Source organism: Podarcis pityusensis (assembly GCF_964106645.2).
Source record: "Podarcis pityusensis genome assembly, chromosome: 11".
Lineage (NCBI taxonomy): Eukaryota > Metazoa > Chordata > Lepidosauria > Squamata > Lacertidae > Podarcis > Podarcis pityusensis.
In genome coordinates this window covers 26,033,928-26,056,350 of record NC_138036.1, presented here as the reverse complement: position 1 = coordinate 26,056,350, position 22,423 = coordinate 26,033,928, and the positions used below count along the sequence as shown (strand labels likewise).

General features: G+C 41.2%; 2 protein-coding genes across 5 annotated transcripts in view; one reads left to right on the top strand and one right to left on the bottom strand.

Moving 5' to 3' along the window:
• The window catches only part of PPWD1 (peptidylprolyl isomerase domain and WD repeat containing 1), a 16,641-nt gene extending 11,472 nt beyond the window's left edge, over nucleotides 1-5,169 (bottom strand). Inside the window, exons 1-4 of the mRNA XM_080972711.1 lie at nucleotides 4,992-5,169; nucleotides 3,605-3,707; nucleotides 2,909-3,009; nucleotides 2,116-2,236 (exon numbers count right to left, since the gene is read on the bottom strand). Of these exons, the coding sequence (XP_080828837.1) occupies nucleotides 2,116-2,236; nucleotides 2,909-3,009; nucleotides 3,605-3,707; nucleotides 4,992-5,154 (488 nt within the window). The 5' untranslated portion in view covers nucleotides 5,155-5,169. The remainder of the gene's footprint in view (nucleotides 1-2,115; nucleotides 2,237-2,908; nucleotides 3,010-3,604; nucleotides 3,708-4,991) is intronic.
• The window catches only part of CENPK (centromere protein K), a 23,040-nt gene extending 617 nt beyond the window's left edge, over nucleotides 1-22,423 (top strand). The window contains exons 1-10 of one of the 4 annotated variants that reach the window (XM_080973126.1): nucleotides 5,229-5,340; nucleotides 7,560-7,691; nucleotides 8,417-8,473; nucleotides 9,823-9,895; nucleotides 13,927-13,973; nucleotides 17,200-17,282; nucleotides 17,379-17,477; nucleotides 17,653-17,782; nucleotides 20,721-20,774; nucleotides 21,576-22,423. In XM_080973126.1, the coding sequence (XP_080829252.1) occupies nucleotides 5,338-5,340; nucleotides 7,560-7,691; nucleotides 8,417-8,473; nucleotides 9,823-9,895; nucleotides 13,927-13,973; nucleotides 17,200-17,282; nucleotides 17,379-17,477; nucleotides 17,653-17,782; nucleotides 20,721-20,774; nucleotides 21,576-21,743 (846 nt within the window). In that variant the 5' untranslated portion in view covers nucleotides 5,229-5,337 and the 3' untranslated portion in view covers nucleotides 21,744-22,423. Of the gene's footprint in view, nucleotides 1-5,228; nucleotides 5,341-5,393; nucleotides 5,598-7,559; nucleotides 7,692-8,416; nucleotides 8,474-9,822; nucleotides 9,896-13,926; nucleotides 13,974-17,199; nucleotides 17,283-17,378; nucleotides 17,478-17,652; nucleotides 17,783-20,720; nucleotides 20,775-21,575 lie in introns of those variants that run through there. The other 3 variants (XM_080973128.1, XM_080973127.1, XM_080973129.1) reach the window with 3 other exon arrangements.

The following is a 22,423-nucleotide window of genomic DNA, read 5'->3' as shown; positions in this document are numbered from 1 at the left end:
AAAAGAACAATTGGATTGGCATGATTTTAGGAATATAGATTAAATATTTAAATTCAATATTCTAAATAAAAAAGCTAATAATAATCAAAACATATGGAATAATTTTTCTCCAGAATATTTTGAAATATTGCTTTAATTTAACAAGGTTTTTAGGCAAAACATATTATTTCCTACAAGATGACCATTTCATTAACAAATATTATAATAATTCCTATTCTGTAGAGCAGGGGTCAGCAACCCGCGTCTCTGGAGCCGCATGTGGCTCTTTTACACCTTTGCTGCGGCTCCGAGGCGGATACTAGCGAGGGGAGGAGGCACATTGTGCGCCCCGACACTCCCCACTGTGGCGGGCGCTGTACTGGCTGTGACGTCGTTTGTGTGCGGGGGGGGGCATTAGTCACGCACCGTCCCAACGTCACCTTCCCGCCCACCCACCCGCTACATTGTAAGGGGCATGTACGCTGGTCACTGTTTTGAAGGGGAGTGAAGAACACACACACAAAAAAAGGTAACTTGTTAATTTAACGTTTATTTCTATGAGGAGGAGTAATTCTGAGGGGTCAAACAAAGAAATAATAATAAAAAGTGACAAAAAAATTATTTTTATAATGACGAGTTTTGCGGCTCCCAGTTTTCTTTTCTTCAGAAACGGGTCCAAGTGGCTCTTTTTGTCTTAAAGGTTGCAGACCCCTGCTGTAGAGCAATCACTTTCATTTTATTCAGTTCATGAAGCTATTCTGTTTAGCCTACATGAAGCTACATAGTCCAGCATGAACTGTTTTGTAACAGACATTTTAAAAATCAGTTTAGCATTTTGCTAACTATACTTGCAACCCGTATCTATGCAGTTTTCTCAGAAGTAATCCCCACTGTGTTAAATGAAACTCACTCCCAAGTCACATGGGGAAATCCTGTGAACACTCACTTAACAGAAATTCTCAGTAAATCACTGCACAGGATTGGACTGAAACAATAAAATCCTAATCATGATTGGTAGGTAAATCCCACTGACTACAGTGATATAAGTAAGCATGATCTTCACTGGGTGTGTTGGGACCTGCATGTGGACAGCATTCTAATCTAACACCTGTGGCATCACCAGCATTTTTCATTGTGTTTAAAATTTCTCTTTTTAAGAGAGAGAAACAAGAATGGCAGGATATAAATTCTCTTTCTCATACAGACTGCACCAAGGACCTTCTCCCACACACATATGCATGACCTGTGACATGAACTCTGAAGAACACATAAGAAGTTCACAGATACTGTACATTAATTTCCCCAGCTACTTTAATGGAGGTGGGCAGCTCGGCACATTCATCTCTTTTTCATGCAAGACTCCACCTGAACTGACATGCATTAAGTAAAACTCTGGGTGTGCTTTGCAGCACTTGTAAGGCTGTAAAAAGGTAAAGGTAAAGGTACCCCTGCCCGTATGGGCCAGTCTTGCCAGACTCTAGGGTTGTGCGCTCATCTCACTCTAGAGGCTGGGAGCCAGCGCTGTCCGCAGACACTTCCGGGTCACGTGGCCAGGGTGACGAAGCTGCTCTGGCGAGCCAGCGCAGCACACGGAAACGCCGCTTACCTTCCCACTAGTAAGCGGTCCCTATTTATCTACTTGCACCCGGGGGTGCTTTCGAACTGTTAGGTTGGCAGGTGCTGGGACCGAGCAACGGGAGCGCACCCCGCCGCGGGGATTCGAACCGCCGACCATGCAATCAGCAAGTCCTAGGCGCTGAGGTTTTACCCACAGCGCCACCCGCGTCCCTTTTGTAAGGCTGTAGGAGGAGAGTAATACTTATTTTTCTTCAATGTCTTATCTCAAGGAATCTGAATTCAACAAAATAACTGCAACTTTAAAATAAGTAATATAATTTGCTTTACATTTTTCCTGATAAATGTCCCCCTCACAATTCATGATTATATGCAATGTAATGCAACCCTGTATTTGCTTGCTGTATTCTTTCCTGCTCCTTTATTAAAAGTATACCAGCAATTAGACATGTCACCGTTATTTGTGTGCCATAATCAATCACAACCAATTACCTCTTAGACAGAAGTATTCTAAAGCACTAAGAAATCTACCAGGACCATTAAAAAAGAAAAGTGACTTACCCAAGTTTCAGCATGTTGATCATATCAAAGTTCACCACATCAAAAACCTTCATTGCTCTATCATCCCCAACAGAGCAGAATAATGCACCTTCTGAACTACCAGCAATACTCTCAATAACACCTATTCCGAGCAAAATAAAGGAAATAGTCTACTTACAGAGAATAAGTTTGAGAAAAAAATTGAACAAAATCATAATTGCTATATAAATGCTTCAGATGGAATTATGTCACAAACTAAAGCTGCAGGGACAGATAAAGTACCTTTGAACTCAGTAGGATTTATTTCTGAATAGTCATGTATAAAATGGCCCTAGAAGGCTGGGATTCAAAGATCACAATATGGACTGAGAGCTTCAGCAGTCTTCTGATCTCAGTTCTCCATATAGTATCTGATTTGATACTGAAAAGTCGTTTTCCAAGAAGGGTTTTTAGGTGATTCCAGGGCTTGAAGAAGAGAGAGCTCAGAAGCCCAGTGCATACCAGCAGCAAATAGAAGACAGGACTCCTGCACCAGTAGAAGAGGAAATTTCATCAGGTGCTGCTTGTCATGCAAGGTACACCAGCTGAAATGTCTTCTTCTATGCAACTTTTAAAGGCGCAGGAGAACTGTCTACCCACTGTCATCTGGCTTCCCTACTTGCACAAAAACTAATCACTCAAGCTAAGTAACTTTAGAGAACCCAATTTTTAAAATGTGGTACGGATTTTTAAAGTGTGCTATAAAGCATATTTAAATGATGAAATAATAATATATTCTTTTTGAAAAAAGAAAATACCAAACACAGTAACTTACCTAAATGGCTACGGAAATGTTTAACAAATTCAATTCCCTCTTCTACCTTCTTCCAGAATTTGACATGTCCATCGTGGCTGGCTGTTATTACAAAATCAGTCCTGCAGGTACAAGCAGATAACCTTCATATTATAAAAGAACCACACACCTAGATCTCTGCTTTACTAGCAACCTTCCACAGGAGTCTGCAGCTTCTGGCTAGTCTGGGAAGCCAAATCACAGGTACAGTCACTAGGACACTACTTATTCCCCAAAGAGAGGGAAGATATTTAATACAACATGCTGAACCTCAGAGATGCTATTCCATTTCACACTGGGCTTTACAAGGTCACTTGGGCGAGTCTCCAAAGCATATTACAACATGGACTGTCTCAAGTCCTCCTACAGAGTTTGAAACTCTAGAGATGGTTCTTACAGTTGCGCCGCACTTCAGAGATGCTCGAAACAGACTCAATGCAACAAAGACATGTCACAACTTTCCCCCTTAAGCTTGGAGCTAAAAAGCAGGATGAGCTATGCTGCACTTATAGAAGCATAGAATTGTAGCATTAGAAGGGATTCCAAGGGACATCTAGTCCAACCCCCTGCAATCCAGGAATGTTATGAAGCACTCTTTAGGCAAGATGCAATTCCTGAAACATACATCCGGTCCAATTCTACAATACTTAAAATAGAAAAAGAAAAAAAAAGACTTACTTAGTACATACTACATGCGTGATGACATCTCTGTGCATATAACTGCGTTCATACATCGAAGCACTGGGAAGATTATCCAGGTAGACATGTTCAAACTCAAGAACTATAAATAAAGAAATATTGTTTCCTAAAAATCGTATTCCATTTCAAAAATGTTATTTGAACTATTTTGATTTAAAAGAGACCAAACTGAACAAACTTCTCTTTCAATACTGTGGTATGAAAACAGCTGTGTAGCTGTATCATCGTGTTATATGTGGCTTGATCCCAACACAAACAAATAAGTGTACACATAACTAGTTGTCACACAAGCAGCAAAATTGTGCTTGGACTGCACTACTTCAGACTGCTCACATGACTTAAGTATCCATAAAAATAAAGCTGAGTGAAACTGAGTGAAGGGATTGATTGTTTGCATGCATGCATGTGTACACAGAGATACATTTAAACATGTGAACCCCAACCTGTGCCACTTAAAATGAATTTTAAAATCTCCAGAACATTCAGCGAGACATAAAAATGCATACAGTGGTATTTTAAGCCACTACAGTATAGGAGAAGGAAATTCCAGCCCGGTACGCTATTATTTAACTTGTAACCTAACTCAAACCACATTTACTGAGAAGTAAGCACCAGTGCTTTCAAGGGGACTTACTGCCAGGTAAGCACGCGCAGGGACAGGGACATGGGTGGCGCTATGGTCTAAACCACTGAGCCTCTCGGGCTTGTGGTTCGAATCCCCGCGACGGGGTGAGCTCCTGTTGCTCGGTCCCAGCTCCTGCCAACCTAGCAGTTTGAAAGCATGCCAAAAGTGCAAGTAGATAAATACCTCCAGCGGGAAGGTAAATGGTGTTTCTGTACGCTGCTCTCGTTTCGGTGTTCCTTAGTCATGCTGGCCACATGACCCGGAAAAACTGTCTGCAGACAAATGCTGCCTGTAAAGCGAGATGAGCACCGCAACCCCAGAGCCGTCTGCGACTGGACTTAACTGTCAGGGGTCCTTTACCTTTACCTTTTTAAGCATCACGTACAGAACTGCTTCACTCTTACGGGGGATGTCATGCAAGGCAGAGCATGTCAAGTCAGAAGCGTCAAGAGCGCAAAGGAGACATAACAGCTGCACCTCCCAACACCCTGAACAGTTAGTTACGTAGAGATCATGACCACCGAGCCAGGTATCCGCAAGCACAGTGCCCACACTGGGCAGCAGGTAGCCTTGGTCTGCCTGCAACTCAATTTAAACACGTCTCCAAGGAACGTGCAGCGAATCACCCGACACACCAGAGGCTCCGAAGGAAACACGAGGAGGGACGAAGTGCTGAAGAAGAGTCGCCCTGTCCAGCTAGGCTGACACCCCGCTCCTCGCCTCCTCGTCGCCCGCCCTTACCTTTCCTCTTTTTCACCTGCACGGCCTCCCCAGGTAAAGGGCCCACCCAGCGGTCTCCCTCCTCTTCTCTCCCTCCTTCCTCCTCCGACCCTTCCTCTCCTTTCGCCTCGCCCTCCTCTCCCTCGCCGTGCCTCCTCTTGCGCGGCGGCTCCGCGGACGCCATATTGACTCTGCTTTTTCCCGGCGCTGGGTAGTGACGCGCTTGGGAGCGCGCCGCCCGCGACCCTCGCCGACAGCCAATGAGAGCGCAGCCCGCGCAGGTTCGGAATGCAGAGCGAGGCGACTCGGAGCGAGCGGAGGGGAGCAAGAAGGTCGGCGGCGGCAACGGCGGCGCCGGGAAATCCCCATGGTAATGTCAGGAGTGGGCGGCCATTGGCTGCTGGGTCTGGGCGAGCCTCCGTCAGGGAGCGCATCCTTTTCTTCCGTGTTCTGTGTTCTTCATCTGAAGGTTCTGGTTAGCAACTGGTTTTACTGGGGAAGGCGTTTCAGGTGAGGGTTCTTGTTGTTGTTGGCATCCATTGTCTAGAGAGAGACAATGGAGTGCGCTTCCGGGGGTGAAGTCAAGCCACTGGAGAATCACAGCGCCTGCTGTGGCTGCAGAAACCGGTAACTCGTAACTGTTGCCCCACCCCTGTGTTGTTTTTGCTGTGTTAAGGGTACCAAAGTGACCTATCGGGGTGCAAGCCTGGGCACTGTGTATGGAGGTCCTGGGCTGCCCAGATGACAAGACCCCTCTCTGGGCTTCACAGATGTGGTCCAAAGGAAAGCAGAGCAATACATTTGACACCAGTTTGGCTGCAGGAGTTGCTGGAAAGAGATGTACAACTTGTCATCCAACCGTTTTGGGGGCTCCATTCCGGATTTGTGTAGAGTTTACTCCTTAGCCTTTTCTTCTCCTGAAGACGTCTCACAAGGCAGTGGGTACGAACCTTGCCTTGGGATTTAATTTCGCAGCCTTTCTCACAAATGAGTATGGCTTGTACCATTGATGAATTAATGCTTTATTTATTCAAGTCCATATGTTCCAACACATCTGTTCCTAAGGGCCACATCAAACAATTTGGTCTCTAGATTTTCAAAATTGCAAGTCTGTCTCGTTATTTATATTAAGGTGTTTTACACACTGTGTTTCAAAACAATCTTTACTCCTGTCAAGGATATTGTTGAAGATTTTCATTCTTTGTTTTGGTACCTTGTATGAATGCTGGACTCCCTGGAAAAGACCCTGATGTTGGGAAAGATTGCGGGCACAAGGAGATGGGGATGACAGAGATGGTTGGACCGTGTTCTTGAAGCTACTAACATGAGTTTGACCAAACTGCGGGAGGCAATGGAAGACAGTAATGCCTGGCGTGCTCTGGTCCATGGGGTCACAAAGAATCGGACACTACTAAACAACAACATGAATGCTGTACCTCTCATAAGTCTTTTTTGGCTTTGGTAAACTAATTTTGCTGATCAAAGCTGTTAAATAATTAAAAGAAGACAGTCTCAATGTTGTTATTTTAGCATTGTCCTTAGAAATCAACAAATTCCTGCCTGAAACATTTCTAATCATTAGCAACATATAGAATCCACCTTAAAAATGCTAGGTGCTTGCTCAGTTTTGAAAAGTCTCCATCCCACTCTAGAAACCAGTTTATGTTACTATTACTTTTGTGAAATCAGACAGTTCATAGATGGAGGTTTTATTTACAGATTCAACATTACTCTGTGTGCGTGTGTGTGTACACAGAAACAAGAAAGGTTCTTGTGACACCTTGAAGACTAACAATTTTATTAGGGCATAACATTCTGCAGACTAGAGTCCACTTCATCAGATGCATAAATGTTTTCAGGATACCCACTGCAACTGATAGTACCTTGCATTTGAATTCAGTGGAAAGAGAATTTCCTCATGTTAAGTATGCTGAGGAACCTGTTATGCTTATGTTCTGTCCTCAAATTCTCTGTATTTAGAGTTGCTTTTTACTATTTTATTTTTATTTAAACTATATACTGAAGTTTCTAAACTGTATAGGCCAAGCCTGCCCATGTGCCTGCCCATGTGGCTGTATTAGAGAACTATGTAATTCTGATCAGCTATGCTTTCACAAGCTGCCAAATTTAGACAAAACAAAGGCACCAGCTGTTGCAAGCTTGTTCTTAAATTGATAAGTATGAAAAATTTAAAGATGATTTTTGGTTATTGGGGAATAATAGATCCCATCACTTGGTCTTACTTTTTACAAGCATTGCTTTTGTCCTTGTGTGCAACTTGTGCACTGCTGAAGACCTGTGTGCCCTCAAGGAAGGCACATTGACTTTATTTGCTCTGTTTTGGACTTGCAAACTTGTGCTTAAACATAATTTCTACATTCATGATGCAGCTGCTAGCTGGCAGTTAGTTATTTGGCTCTGTGGTCGTATACAACTGTCAGACTACTGCTCATAAACTGGTCTCTCTTTTTTTGGTGCTTCACCTGTGTGTGTGTGTGTGTGTGTGTGCATGTGATGCTGTTTTAAACCATTTCTATACCACCTGTTTATCAGTGATTAAAGCAAGTATGGAAACAATGTTATTCATAGGCTGAGAAAAATACGATGAATCTAGATGAGCAGCGAGTTTCCCCAGTGGTCAGCAGCACATTACTGAGTTCAGAAGGTGCCAAAGAACAACTCATACAAGATTGTGAAGAATTGTGGAAACAAATGGAAGAGGTAATGAGCAATATCCTATTGATGAATATTGTTACAGCAGTGATGTATGTTGATGTGATGAATGAAGTTGCAGGAACAAATAACTAGCAATAATGTTGTTTTTTATTCCTCTATTTGCAATGTTTGTACATGTGCCTAAGCACACTGCAGACACCATCTTTAGAAAAAGTAAAATGCAGATAAAAGTAGAAAGAATTTTTAAATGGCTTTTGTGGATGCTAGTTCTCCCTTGTCTTTCATGTGTGATAAATGAAATGGAAAATTAAATAAATTAAATATAAGACCAAGCAAAACCTTCAGTCAACCACATCTAACCAGCACAGTTCCATTAATGAAAACTGGTCAGAAATTTATGAAAGACAAAAGGTGCAATGAGGAATGCAAGGAAAATAGAGGAAGAGACGTTATTGAAGACCATAAAGTCAGGGGCACCCTAAAATTGCTGAAAATTGCTTGGTGTCATCAGTTGTATTTCTAAGATATACAATCCAAAGTCAGTTATTCTTTAGGCCTCATTTATTTCAAAGGGAGAGAATTCCGTTAGTTCATAAATTCTGAAGTTGAAATCAAAGAGAACACAGTATAACTGGCTGGATGGTGAGTCTTCAGTATCTTGAGTTCTAATGCTTTTAAATGTTTGGAATTGTTGGTTGGTCTAAGGAAGGGAAAAACAAGCACAATGTAAACTTGTATAATTTTATTTCTCTCCTTTCTTTATAACCAAGTGTCAGAACAGATTAACACTTCAAGAAATAGAAACACTTTCAGATTCAGATCCCAAGGTAAGGATAACGTTTCAGAACTGTCAGTGAAAAAGCTTTCTGTGCATGGGGGACCAGATTTAAAACATTTCCAAGCCAGTTTTTTATGCATGTACACATTTATTTAGATATCTAGCCCACTTTATCTCAAAGATGCAACAGTGGCTTGAAGAAAACATGCTTTGGATTAATTAATTTTTTTTTAAAAATGGTTCAACAACCAGCTTAGCCATAACTACCAATGAAAAAAAATTCCGAAAAGATGCTGCTGTTTTTAATTTGAGTAAATAACCAAAGAAGAACTGGCACAAACTAGGGATTTACCAGTCCGGATAGCTTTCCTGCGGTCGCCTGCCATATGCTTTGTGCTATTGTACAAAGGCAATAGCATGCCCCTCTGCCCATATTATGCCATTGGTATTAACATACAGTCATATCTCGGGTTACGAATGCTGCAGGTTGAGCATTTTTGGGTTGCCGACTGCACCGAACCTGGAAGTACCGGAACAGGTTACTTCTGGGTTTCGGCGCATGCACAGAAGCGCAAAATGACATCACACGCATGCGCAGAAGGTATGCTTTTAAACATCAGGGCACAATATAAATCCATCATGACTAACAGCCATAAACATAGTTGACACAGCAATGCAACAGTTGTGTCAGCTAGTGACTGCTAATGTTTTGAACAGTACTTGTTGTGATACAGGCCTTTGCTCATACCACAACAGCTAAACATGTGCTAGAACTGTGTTTGGCCTTGTCTCCTCACTCCACCCTGGTTCTCACATGGCTGGTGATGGAAGGAAGTCTTGAACATGAGCTAAATGGAAACTTGGAGAGGGCTGCTGGAAACATAAGTGCATGATGCATTGTGATATATGTGAAATTGTATCATAGAATCTATGACTTTGAAACCTTTCCACTAACAATAAGTAGTGGAACTTATTCCATAATAAATCAATCAATCAATCAATCAATCAATCAATCAATCTTACAAAACCTTTCTCCTTTGCTAGAGGCATAGGCTGCTCCTTTGGTCCTTGCAATCCTGCACTTTCCTCCATGGAGAACCTCAGCCTGAAAAAGCACCACACAGTGCCACTGGCAGTGGCTGCCCCAGGTCAAGGAACAAAGGCAGCTCCTGGCACTGGGGAAGGTTCTGTGCCAGACATTATTCTCTGGTGCTTTTCTGTATCAGAATGTGGTGTTCTGCTCATGATGAATATTCTGTTAGAGAATGGGGTTGGGAAAGTGGTTGTATACCATTATTTGGCTAAATGTTCCAGTTTGTACTTCTAAGTGGTCTGCTCTTTATTCAAGTGTAATAAAACATTTTTAAAGTACCTTTCAACATTTGCTATGTATTACAGCTTTCCTTGTTAATGAAAAGGGTGAAGGCTCTTTCAGCGGAGCTTTACCAATGGCAGAAGAGAAAACCAGACGGTGAGGCTTTTAATCCAAATATTTTTCAGAATTTTAAAGCCAAGGGGTATGAAACCTTGAATGTTCAAAGTGTCCTGGTTTCTATGGAATGTATAATCTTACCACTTCTGTTATCTGTTGTGTACCATTCTCCGTATTTTTAGGCCTTCTCTGTGTTTCTTGATCAACTTCATGCTGTCACTCTTTTATTTTTTTCTTACTCTGTTGAAATCTATTCTTCCAAATGGCCTATCTTGACACTCCTGTAGTACAGCAGCAAATGACAACAATCTTTCAGAAATGATACACATGTTGTAGATGGAAAACATACAAATTTAGAGGTTTTTTAGGTTAGTAAATATTTGGAGCACCAGTCTTGTATTTGCAATATCTCAGATATCACATGCTTTTATATAATTGGGTATGGACTATCACTTACAATAACTGGTTGAAGATTAGTCTTGTTGCACACAGTGGACTTTGCAGTGCACTCTGCCTCCTATTTCTAATTATGGTCTATCCAAAAGAAACCAAGCATTTGTTGCAGCACCTACAATGCCAATCATTATTGATGAAAGTTAATATCAGGAATATGATTTTAATCCTGTGTAAATTGTAAGGAAGAATAATTCTGCATGAATAATGCATCCTGTAGATCATTTGGCAAATTCCTTAAAAAGAGAGCATGAGAGTCACAGTACTAGGAACCATGCTTCATGATTCAAAACATGATTCAAAACTTTGCGGCAACCAACATTGCAATATAATGGCTAAATTAGCAGGATTGATATTATTACAGGTGAATCTTAACAGCAACTTTAAGAACATGTGAAACCATTACCCAGGCTACAATCCCATATACAGTGGTACCTCGGGTTACGAACTTAATTCGTTCCAGAGGTCCGTTCTTAACCTGAGGCGTGCTTTCACTAATGGGGCCTCCTGCTGCCGCCTCGCTGCTGGCACGCGATTTCCATTCTCATCCTGGGGCAAAGTTCTCAACCCGAGGTACTACTTCCGGGTTAGCGGAGTTTGTAACCCGAAGTGTTTGTAACCCGAAGCGTTTGTAACCCAAGGTACCACTGTACTCTTAGCTTAATAGGACTTGCATCTGAATAGGCATGTTCAGGATTGTTTACATGTAATTCTAGAATGGAAAGTCCCATTAAAGCTTGTGGAGCTTAGTCCCAGGTAAGTGGGTGTAATGAGTATGGGTTGCTCGTGCGTAAGTTGCCGCCTCTCCTGGCTATGTTGCCTTGTTTAAACCTTTCTGTCTGGACAGCCCTTCACTTCGTGGCTGCCTCAGTCGCTAGCAGAATCCGTCAGTGGGCGTTTCTTAAACCTTTTCCAACATAAAAGTTGTTTGACGCCAAGTCTCCTCCTACTCTCCCTGCGCGGAAGCCTTCTGCGCAGGGAGGGTGTGGGTATCGGAGGACCCGTGCTCTCCCCGCTGGTGTCCGGTGAAGAGTCCTGGAGCCCTCTCGCCGATTCCCCCATCTGCCCCCCTTTATCTCTGGTGTTGCGCTGATTTGCTTCCCCATCTGCTGAGCTGCCTCTCTCCCTGCTGGGCCCTTCTCCAGCATCATTTGAGAGCCTCCCCTCCGCCTCTTGCTCCGATGTCAGTTCCCTGACAGTGGGTATAGCATAACAGTCTAAACAAATTAGGCTAAGCAAAGATAAGACGTAGTTAAACAGCAAATGTGAGATAAAGTGTAGTTATTTATCCAGTAATGACTTATACTTGTTTCAAAGTGTTGCAGAATTGTTACTGGGCTGCAAAGTATTACAACACAGCTCAAAATGTGCTTAATTCTTATGACGGACTATCTCTACATGGTTTAAATTGTGCTGATTTTGTGTTAGTGACTTCAGTATTGCTAGTGAGCACCTTATAAACCAAGGGTGGGGGCTCTGGCCTCCCAGGGGGTCTAAACTGACCCACAAGGAAATTTTCCCCAAACCACATCCACCCATCAACTGGCATAATTCATGATATCAACTGATGGGTGGGAAGTTAGAGTTAAATCCTGTGTTGGTTATGTGTACCTGTTCCCATCGGGGAAGATGTGCAGGCAGCCAAACAGCAGGATTCTATGGAAAACCCTTCCTGATTCAGGAAATGGTTTGCATTGAAACCCATGCTAAAATGAAGAAAACTTCATTTTAGCAGCACTTGCACCTGATGTCATTGTGATGTCAGGTGGGTGGTCCTACTCACCTGTCAAACTGAGCTTGCAAGGCCATTCCTCACAAGAACCTGGACTGTGGAGCCAAAAACATTCCCCATGTGATATAAACAAAAGGTCCAATATAAGGAAAGTTCTGCTACAAAACTTCACAAATATAATGCTCTGAACATGGAAGTTACGTCATCAAATGGGTTGTTAAAATATAGAATTTATTAGGCCTCAATCTACGGCTTGGCTATTTTAGTGCCCTTATGCACAGATAGTTGTGTGAACAATTGCTGGCAATGTCTGCATTTATTTCAGGCTGTCCAAGTAGACCCCAACTTAGAACAGGGCACCTCAGACCTGTGGCTTTTGACTGTGGTATTTTATGTTGTTCCCTACCAGTTACCCAAAAGGATCACCATATGTTACACAGCCTGTGGGCCCTGTGTCTCTAGATTTTAAGGATGCTGGTGTTTGCCAGAAGATTCAGCACTGGTTCGTGGACTGTGTCCTTGTGCATTACCTTTATGTCCTTCTAACATGGTGCTCACAGTGATATACATGGGCTTCTCAGGTGTTTTCCTGTCTAGTTCTTGAAACTTCTATAGCTTCAAAAATTATTTTACATCAGGTGCCTTTTAGGAGGTGTTTGGCCTAAAGGCAACATAGATATTCCCCAGCAATATTTAGTGGATTTTATTGACATTTCTAGGTTGTGCCAATGCTAACTTCTTCATATATTAAAATCTTCTGCTGAAAGCCTTAAATCTCTTGAGGACATCTCTGAAGGGCTGTGTCCATCTGTTTATCCATTCAGCCTTGAATGTAAGCATTTTTCCATCATTGTTTTTTGCTAAGCCTATTTCTGGCTTTGAAGTTTCCACAAAAAGGTTACATTTGTAACTTCCAATATAATATCATTATACGCTAAGCCTGTAAAACATAACTTTTGTAAATTTTCTGTGCATTGATTTTTCTACTTTCAACATTTCATTAATATTTTCCATCAAGCATCTTTCTTTCAGTACATTTGATAAACTAAAGAGATAGCTCAATCAGTAGAGTATGAAACTTAGGGTCCTGAGTTCAAGCCTCAAATTGGGCAAAAAGATTCCTGCTTTGTAGTGGGTTGGACTAGATGACCCTTCCAACTCTATTTCATAGTATTTATTTCATAAAATCGTAAACAGTACAGCTTCCTGAGAGCAAGCCTACCAGGCAGAAGGCATAGTGGTGGACGAACTTCTGGTATAGCACTGGTGGGCAAAAGGTGCTGTTGGTGGGGATTGTAAATCCTTCTCTCCCCCACACCTTTGAGGTTTTTAAGTGTATATTTTGTTTTTTAAAAAAGGATTTTCCTTTTCACTGGGAGAAATGGGAAAGTGTGTCCACCTTCCCTCCAAATATTGCTAGAATGCCATTTTTGCTCTTAGTTTTGCCCTATTTGCTGTTGTAGCGCTTACCTTTTTGCTGTTGCTGTACGGATGTCTTCACAACCAGACCTCTCTCTGCAAGAATAGATCTCTCTCTCTCTCTCTCTCTCTCTCTCTCTCTCTCTCTCTCCACCTACAGAGAGGGAGCTGTGCAGAGTTCAGTAGCCCCTAGGGCACCCTTCCTGCAACCATAGGATTGTAGCCTTCAATAGGTCAATGTAGGCTGCTGGTTGGTCTTAAAGTGGTTTGGATTCACTAATAAGTTTTCTATGAGATGCTGCTTGCTGTTTATAGAATTCATTCTGTGTGGACTTCTGCTCACTCTGTAATATGTTATGTGTAGTAATCATAGCATTGTGTCTAATGCTGATTGTTTCACTCAAAGAAATGAGATTTGCGAATATGTGTTGTTTTTAAAAGTATGGCAACTTGTTGTGTTTTTCAGTACTTCCCGTGAATCCAGACGTTCTGACAGCATTAGGAAGACACCAGGTATGTCTATTAAATTATGGTGAGCTGGTTGTAACATCTTGCAAGTATGAGTCAGACAATTAGATATACAGGTAACTCACATCTTAACGTTTATTTTACTTACGTGATTGCAGCTTTGTGCGGGTGGGGGGGTTAGATAAATAAATAAATGGAGAGCAGGGGAAACCCACTCTCCATATATTTATTTCCCCCTCCCCCACCTGTGCAAAGCTGTGGTTGAAGGCTTACCTGGCAGTGCAAGGGCTCTGTCAGCATCCCACGTACAGGGCTTTGGGAAGGTGGCAGGACCTTTGCACCACCTCCCTAGAGCCGGGTACACAGCCCTCCACCTTGTGGGGGGGGGGAGGCGGTTCTGGGGTTCCTGGCTTTATGTGTTTTTGTGGATACCTCTGGAACCAAACCCTCGTGTAAGATGCAAGTTACCTGTACACTCAACTAGCTTTCCCTAAGATTTATATACTGTTATGTACTGAAGTTCTCACCCTGGGCCAGCAGGGGGATACTGTAGATAGTTTTCACTCAGGTCCACATATGCAAATAAGGGATCTAAAGTGACGTTCAGTGATTGGATAGTTACAGAAAGTGGTTACTGTTGCGTTGTAGTGGAGCTCTATATAAGCAGGCTGGCTGAACCCTTCAGTTCTGTTCTGTTCTGGCCTATGAATAAACAAGAGCTGTTTGAAGAATCGCTGTGTAGTCTGATATGTTCACCCACAACTTGACATATACCACCCTTCATCTGCAGATCTCAGGGCAGTTCACAACATAAAAATACAGGATAAAAAATTCTGAATAAACATTAGGAAGATTTTTTTGACAATAAGAGCTGTTTGACAGTGGAATGGACTTCCTCTGAAGGTAGTGGACTCTTCTTCATTGAAGGTTTTTAAACAGAGCTTGGATGGCCATCTGCCAGGGATTTTTTAGCTGTGATTCCTGCATTGGATGGGGTTGGACTAGACGACCCTTGGGGTCACTTCCAACTCTACAATTTTATGATTCTATATGTCCCAAATTCACCTAATGTTAGGTCTGTACAGCTTGTGACTCATCATCCTGACCATTAGCTGTGACAACTGTCCTGTCATTTAGGTAAGCAGCATAAATTGGAAGTTCTACCAAGGCACTAGTAGCTACAACATGCCGATTGTGAATTACATTTCACTCAGTTATGTTTAGGCCTGCCTAAAACATCTTAACTAAGTTATACGTTTGACATCAGTCCATAATACTCCTCTAAGTTTTATAGCAATAGCATCTGCAAATATTACTCTTTAATTCTTCCAGATCTGGGGCTAACAAGGAAACCTAGAATGTGTTAGTGATAGGATTTCAATATAAGGGTTGAAGAATTGCTATGCAACATTAGCTGGGAAGATTATTGTGGCTCCTCTGCTAAAATAAGCAATTATACTGTACCTAATAAATGAATTCACATTCAAATTATAAAGTTTTTGGTTTAAAAACAACTTCTTTGCCTTCCTTTCTCTGGATTTGGTTACTTCTCAGCAATTTTATTCCACCTCTCATTAGAAAGGTCATGGAAGCAGACATGCTAATACATATTTTGTTTCAACAAAATGACTGGCTAACATCTTTGCATTGAGAAAATGTTGCACCTCTTATATCATGTTTGATTTGACATTCTGCTTTCTGGACAATTGGCTAAAAAAATCTCAAGTTCTCATTCTCGTGTTTGTGTGTAGAATTGACTCCACGATAAGAGAAGCATTAACATTTTTATTATCAAGATACATCTGAAATCTGTAAAATTGTACAAAAGGCATATAGATCATAATGTTTTTAATTGATTTTTATGAAAACAACTGACACTGCTCTGCTTAACCCTATGTAACCCTACGTCCACTGAGGGACACATAGTGTTAGGTGCTAATCAGTCTGCATGGCCCTATGGATCAAGATTGCTTGGTATGTCGTTTCGTAAATTATAAATCACACTACATGATCCAGCACATTCATTTTTACTGAGAATTTAACAAGGATGTTGCATCTGAAAAAGAGAATTTAAATAGTCCTGGAAAATTTGTTAAAAATAGATTAGAGCCTTCATTTTGTACAGTTGTATACATTTTATTTTCTCAAGTCCCAACGCTTGGAAATTGAAATGTGCAATCTAAACTATAAGCACTCTTGTGCATCACAGAGAAGACTGGTCTAGGATAGTGATTTCCAAAGTTTCTACTTTTCCTATCAATTTTGTCTCCTAATGTGTCATGAAACTACTGCATCTACAGAGCATTTTAAGACATATGAGGCACTGGTCAATTTAGTGAGCTACAACATTGGCTCATATTGACTGGTATTAGGGCATCTTTTACATTTGAGAAGATAACTCAATAATGATGAATAAGCTACTGTTGTGTTTGTGACTTATCAGGTCACTGATATGTATTAGGTTCTGTGTCTTACATGTTAAACGATGAACAGTTATGACTTACACCAACCTTCCTCAACCTAGTATGGCCATGCTGGATGGGGTTGATTGGAATCATGGTCTTAAATGTCTGGAGAGAGCAGGTTAGAAAAGGTTGATGTATGCATATACAGATTTTCCCTACAAAGCCTTCAAGAGAAGTAGTAGTTAGTATCCTACTAACTCATCCTATCTTGGCAAAGATTGCCACTAGCACAATAGGCCTTCTTCCCCCATCCTGTGCCCTCCCCAGATATGTTCTGGAGGGTTGGGGGAGCCCACAGAACAGATTTAGGGGGAATGCAGGGATAGGGTAAGCAGGAAATCCTCTTGTGCTAGCAGTAATCCTTGCACTGAATACAACCCATGGTGCTAATGATGCAGAACGACAACTAGTGCATGGAGAAGAAATCCCTTCTACCCAGTCCTCCTGGAGTTCTAAAAGATTATTCTGTGAGCACTCCACTTTTCAGAGAAGCTTGTCTGCCATTTCTGATCTTTTCACCAAGGAACTGCTCAGAAGATTCCAAGAAACCACAAAGTTCCCTGGAATAAGAGTTTGAAAATCACTTACAAAGCTATGTATTTATTTTACCTGTTTGCTGATTCGTTTTCCTATTCATGTGAAAAAGATGGATGAGTACCTACTTTTCTGTGTTCGTATTTAAGCATACAGATAGTATAGTACTGAAATATAAGGCATACAAATGCACAGAGCACCACAGTGCATATATTTTTAAAGTACAGTAACGAAGAACTACATTTCTATAAAGAGCACACTTATCTTTTCAGCTGCAGGAAGTAGACCAGGATCTTGAAATGGTGCTATCAACAATTCAAGCAAAGAACGAAAAATTGAAGCAAGACTTAGTAAGGTATGTGCTGGATTCAGTATTATCCTGGAACCGATTTGGCAGTTCTACAAAACTAATGTGTATTTGTCTACTGTTTTCCCCCACATCTGTTTAAAGGGAACAGCAATGGTTGGAGGAACAGCAGCAGCTAATGGACGGCCTCAATCAAACAGAGGAAGAAAATCGCAATCAAGTTGTAGAGTTTTCTGAAGAAAGGTATTCATAATGTTTTGCAGTTTTAGGAAGGGGAAGCTATAGAAATTAGAATCATTCTACTAAGCAAATTGCATAATTAAAGTCTTTGGTGTGGATAATAATTTTTGTTTGCAAGTTTATCACTTTTTAAAAAAAGACTATTGCAATTAACCTTTTTTTTTTTTTAACACCTTAGAGCCTTTCAAGAAATCAAAACCAGAATGCTGAAAATAAAACCGTATAAGGATAAGATCTTGACTGCTCTGGGCGAGTTCCTTGAAGAACATTTTCCTCTCCCTGATGATGGAACTACAAGAAAGAAAAGAGTATGGTCATTTTCACATTAATATTAAGCTAAGATGTTTCTGATGTGGGTGGCGTTGTGGTCTAAACTACTGGGCCTCTTGGGCTTGCCAATCAGAAGGTCAGCGGTTCAAATCCCTGCAATGGAGTGGGCGCCCGTTGCTCTGTCCCAGTTCCTGCCAACCTAGCAGTTCGTAAGCACGTCAAAGTGCAAGTAGATAAATAGGTACTGCTGTGGCAGGAAGGTAAACAGTGTTTCCGTGCACTCTGGTTTCTGTCACAGTGTTCTGCTGCTCCAGAAGTGGTTTAGTCATGCTGGCCACATGAGCTGGAAAGCTGTCTGTGGGCAAATGCCAGCTCCCTCAGCCTGAAAGCGAGATGAGCGCCGCAACCCCATAGTCGCCTTTGACTGGACTTAACTGTCCAGGGGTCCTTTACTTTTACCTTTTTATACTGTCATAATTAAAAGCAATAATGAAAGTTCAAATGCTGTGCTTTTAATTCAGCTTTAATGCCCCAGCAGTCCCATTCTGATATATAATTGAAATCATTGCTGTCTGAAGCCCTGCTGTCGCTAGATGCACTCACACAATTTTTGAGCTCACCTTCAATCTCTGAGCCTGATTCTCCTAGCCTAAATTTTCCCAAATTGCCCACCTTCTACTCTTTCGGTATCCCTGGTTTTAGCCATTTCTCCATTCTTAACTTCCTTCTTTTCAGTTCCCTATGCTTCTCCCCTTTGTGGTGTCAGTTTCCCTCTCCCCTTTAAGTCTTGCAGGCCATAGAAACTAGTGCGTCTCTACATCCTTCTTAAAACTCTTGCTAGGTTGTGGTATCTACAGTCCCCTTCCGAGATATAATTGAGAGCAGAGTGCTTGCTATACCCCCCTGGTGGCCATAGCTGGCAAAGCTTTTGAAGTCAGCCTTTCTATTTTCACTTTAAAGATTGTACAACTGGGCCTGTGCAATTTTGGTTTCTATAGTGTTTTAAGAAAGATGGATATTTATAGTTATATAAAATAAATACTGAGCATTCATCTCATACCCACTTAGATATTTTCCTGAAAGAAATTGTATCCTTTTGTAGTAAGCTGAAACTTGTGTCTGAGGAAAGATGCATATTTATATTTGCTTTGGAAAATGATTTTAAGCTACCTGGTTAACTCAACAGTGGAATGCAAATATAATTTAAAAGCAGCAAAAATTAGGCTAATAAAGGGGAGAAACGGGAACCTGACAACACGGAGAATCTTTGTCTTCCTCCCATACATTTACAAATGATCATCAATATCCATTTGTAAATGACAGATGAAATTGCCAGGATTGGAGGATGCCAAGTACTTGTAAACTGCCCAGTGAACTTCTGTTGTTGGGCGGTGCGTACTGAATGTAAATAATCAAGTACTTCAAAATGAAAGGGCTAAAAAATAAGTGGTGCATACAACAATCACAATTTTGTGGATGTGATCCTTGTGTTTTGTAATGCTGTTGTGTCACATTTGCATATCATGCAGAACCATGGTTTAGCATTGTATGTGCAAGCAGGAACTGGCCTATGTGAGACTCAAGGTTCTACCCACAGTGTGGAGGAGGACTTTGACAGTTTCTGCTTTTGTTTTCACTGAATCTCTGCTTGTTGTTGTATTCAAACCAAGGATCATGGCTTTTTTTTTTTTTTAAAGCAATTTATTAAATTTTACAATAAAAATAGACAAGATAAACAATGTAACATCGGTCTTAACATATTTTCACATTTTCTTTGGACTTCCTCACATCTCCCGCTCCCATTTTCATCGTTGAAACATTTTGTCAGCAATTTATCATCTTATTTAAAATCTTATATCCCTTCTATATTTCATAATCATATAATTCTCAAAAGGAGCTAAATTTTCACAGTCTTACTTAATTTCTTAAAAAAACTTCTAAATTTAGTGGTGCTCAGTTGTTTTAGTCTAGCATCTTATTTAGCATTCACTCAAATTACAATGTTTTTGTAAATAGTTCTTAAATTTCTTCCAATCCTCCTCAATCCTCTCTCAAACCAAGGATCATGGCTTATTACAGTCTCTGGTTAATTTAACACGTCAGCTAGAGTAATCATGGTTTCAATATGGCTCGTTGTAAAACTGAGCCAGTTTGTTACGAACCACAGTTCCCGGTTTGCAGACACCAAGAAACCACGATTAATTGAAACCGAAGGTAAACACTGCTGAAGTCCTTCTGATCACACAGGAAAGGGAAGTAAAGAGCCCATGGCTTGGACAGATTTGTTTCAGCTCATGCACATCACACTAAACAATTCTTTACTGCAGGATAGAAAACTTTCTCTTGTGTGTATCCTTCTGAGGGTTGCATGCCAGTGAGTGTGACCAGAGGTAAAATGGGCAGGGCCAGAGCCAAGAGTGGATGGAGCAACAGGTGTGACTCTCATATGTATATAGTCGGCTATATTCCAGTTATGCAAAGGTCTGAGTTTCCAGCACACCCTTCATCCAAGCAAATAAGTTCAAAGATGCATTCCAGCCAGGAAGAAACACTGCGGAAGGTGTGGAGAGGGACTGTCACCTGGGAAGGAGGTTGTAACCTGGGGAGAGGTTTGGAGCCTGAGGTTCCCAGCCCTGGTTTAGTGTGATGTACTGTGCTATTGTAAATTGTTGCAAGTCCGTGCATGTAAACAGACTTTTGTATTTTTGTGACCTGGTGAATGAGGAACTGTGAATGTAGATCAGATGTCCATTTACATGCGCCATTTGAGTGAGGATGCATCCTTATTTAATCACTTATCACATTCAAATGCGCAATCTCACTGACATTCTTGCTCAACTACTTTTGCACAAATTCATTTTTTCAAGTCCAAAAGAAGAGAAATGCATTCAAAACAACTTATCTTTAAAACTTCCCTTCCTTTGTTAAAATGCATGCCTTAAATATGACATAGATCTTTTGTTTTGTTTCCTGTAGCATTCATCTAAAGAGCCAGATGTACAACTAATATCATTACATGAAATTTTAGAGGTAAGAACACTTGTTGTGTTTGCTGCAGGTAAAGACTGGGATGGATAAATAGCTAAATAATTACTCCAGGGATTGGTGAATAGTTTGGTCATGCTGTTTTGGGGCCCAGATGCGACCCATAGGGCCTCCTCATCTTGCCTGAAACTTCCCCTCCCCCCTACTTAACTCCCACCCGTGCTACAGTTGGGGCTGATAGGAGTCCAACAACATCTGGAGGGCCACAGGCTAGCCAATCATGCCCTATTGTCTTCTGGGTCCAATTCCCAATGGCTATTATGACCTTTGGAAAACTAAATGGATTGAGCTCAACGTACATGGAAAACTGCCTTCCATCTTATTCCATCTTATTCTTCCATCTTGCTCTCTACTTGAGCACAGACACCTAAATGCAAAACCAGCCTTAGACAAAGGTATTTTCCTGGCCCCTAGTGAAGAGCAACTTTTTGTGTGGAATCCCCTTGGGCTAGATGATAACAATGGGCCCAGCACAGGCATGTCTAGTTATGCACAGTAGCAACAGAAAGGAAGCTGTCTGCAACCCTTGAGTGCATTTGCATTAACTCAGGAACAAAAGGATGCACTAAACTGGGATTCTGTGCATCGCAGAGGGTCAGACTAGATGGCGCTTGGGATCCCTTCCAATTCTACAGTTCTCTTCTCTGAAAGTGAAGGCTTTGTTCAAACTCATCTCTGCTTGTGCAGGTAGCATGAAACCATAGTTTAGCATTGCATGCACATGCAGCCACTATGTCTGGCCGATCAAAGCTAACATTGTTTTCTAAATGTCATTCTCATTTTCAGAGCCTTATCCACAAATTTAGTAACACACCACATGATCCATATGTATCAATCACCACTTCATTCTGGGCTCCTTATATTGAACTTCTGCTGCGAAATGGCATTGCATTAAGACATCCAGAAGATCCAAACAGAATACGTCTAGAAAATTTCACTAATAGCAATATATAGTAAGATGGAAGTCATCGCCTGATCAGTAAAATAAAGTTAATTAGAAGGGGTGTAGCTGCTTGCTTCAGCTTGAGAAGATAGCACTTCTGCTGCTACAGATCTTTCATCCAGGTTCTCATAATATTTCTGTAATGTTGGAACTACAGCGCTCTATTGCAGTGTGAGATTTTAATTAATTCTTTGTTACTTTTACTACTATTAGCAAATAATATTTTATCCTGAAAACTATCCAGACCATTAAAATAAGAGACAAACCTAAGATTATAGGTGTATTTTAGACTGATGGTTCATTTGCCTGTAGCTTTCCAACTAACTTCTTTTCCATCAACTCTCGGACTCTAGCATCACCTTAAGAGAATGCTGAAATAGAAAAAACGGTATTTATTCCTGGGATGGTATGCTGAGAAAAAGAAAACAGAATTTTGTATTTCCAAGTCACCAGGGCAATTCTGTGAAAGAAAGGCAAGGGAAACCTTTTGGAGATCTGCACTCAGAATTTGTAAGATAATCTGTTTCAGAGTTACTTTTACCACCTTGCTGTCTGCCCCCCCCCTTCCCCACCCCCAAGTCCAAGACCTTTGCAAGAGTGAACCTTTAGTATTGTTTCCATGGAAGTGGTCTATGATGAAATTGTTGAGCCAGATTTGCCTTTTAAATAAATTAAGTCGGAAATATTCAAA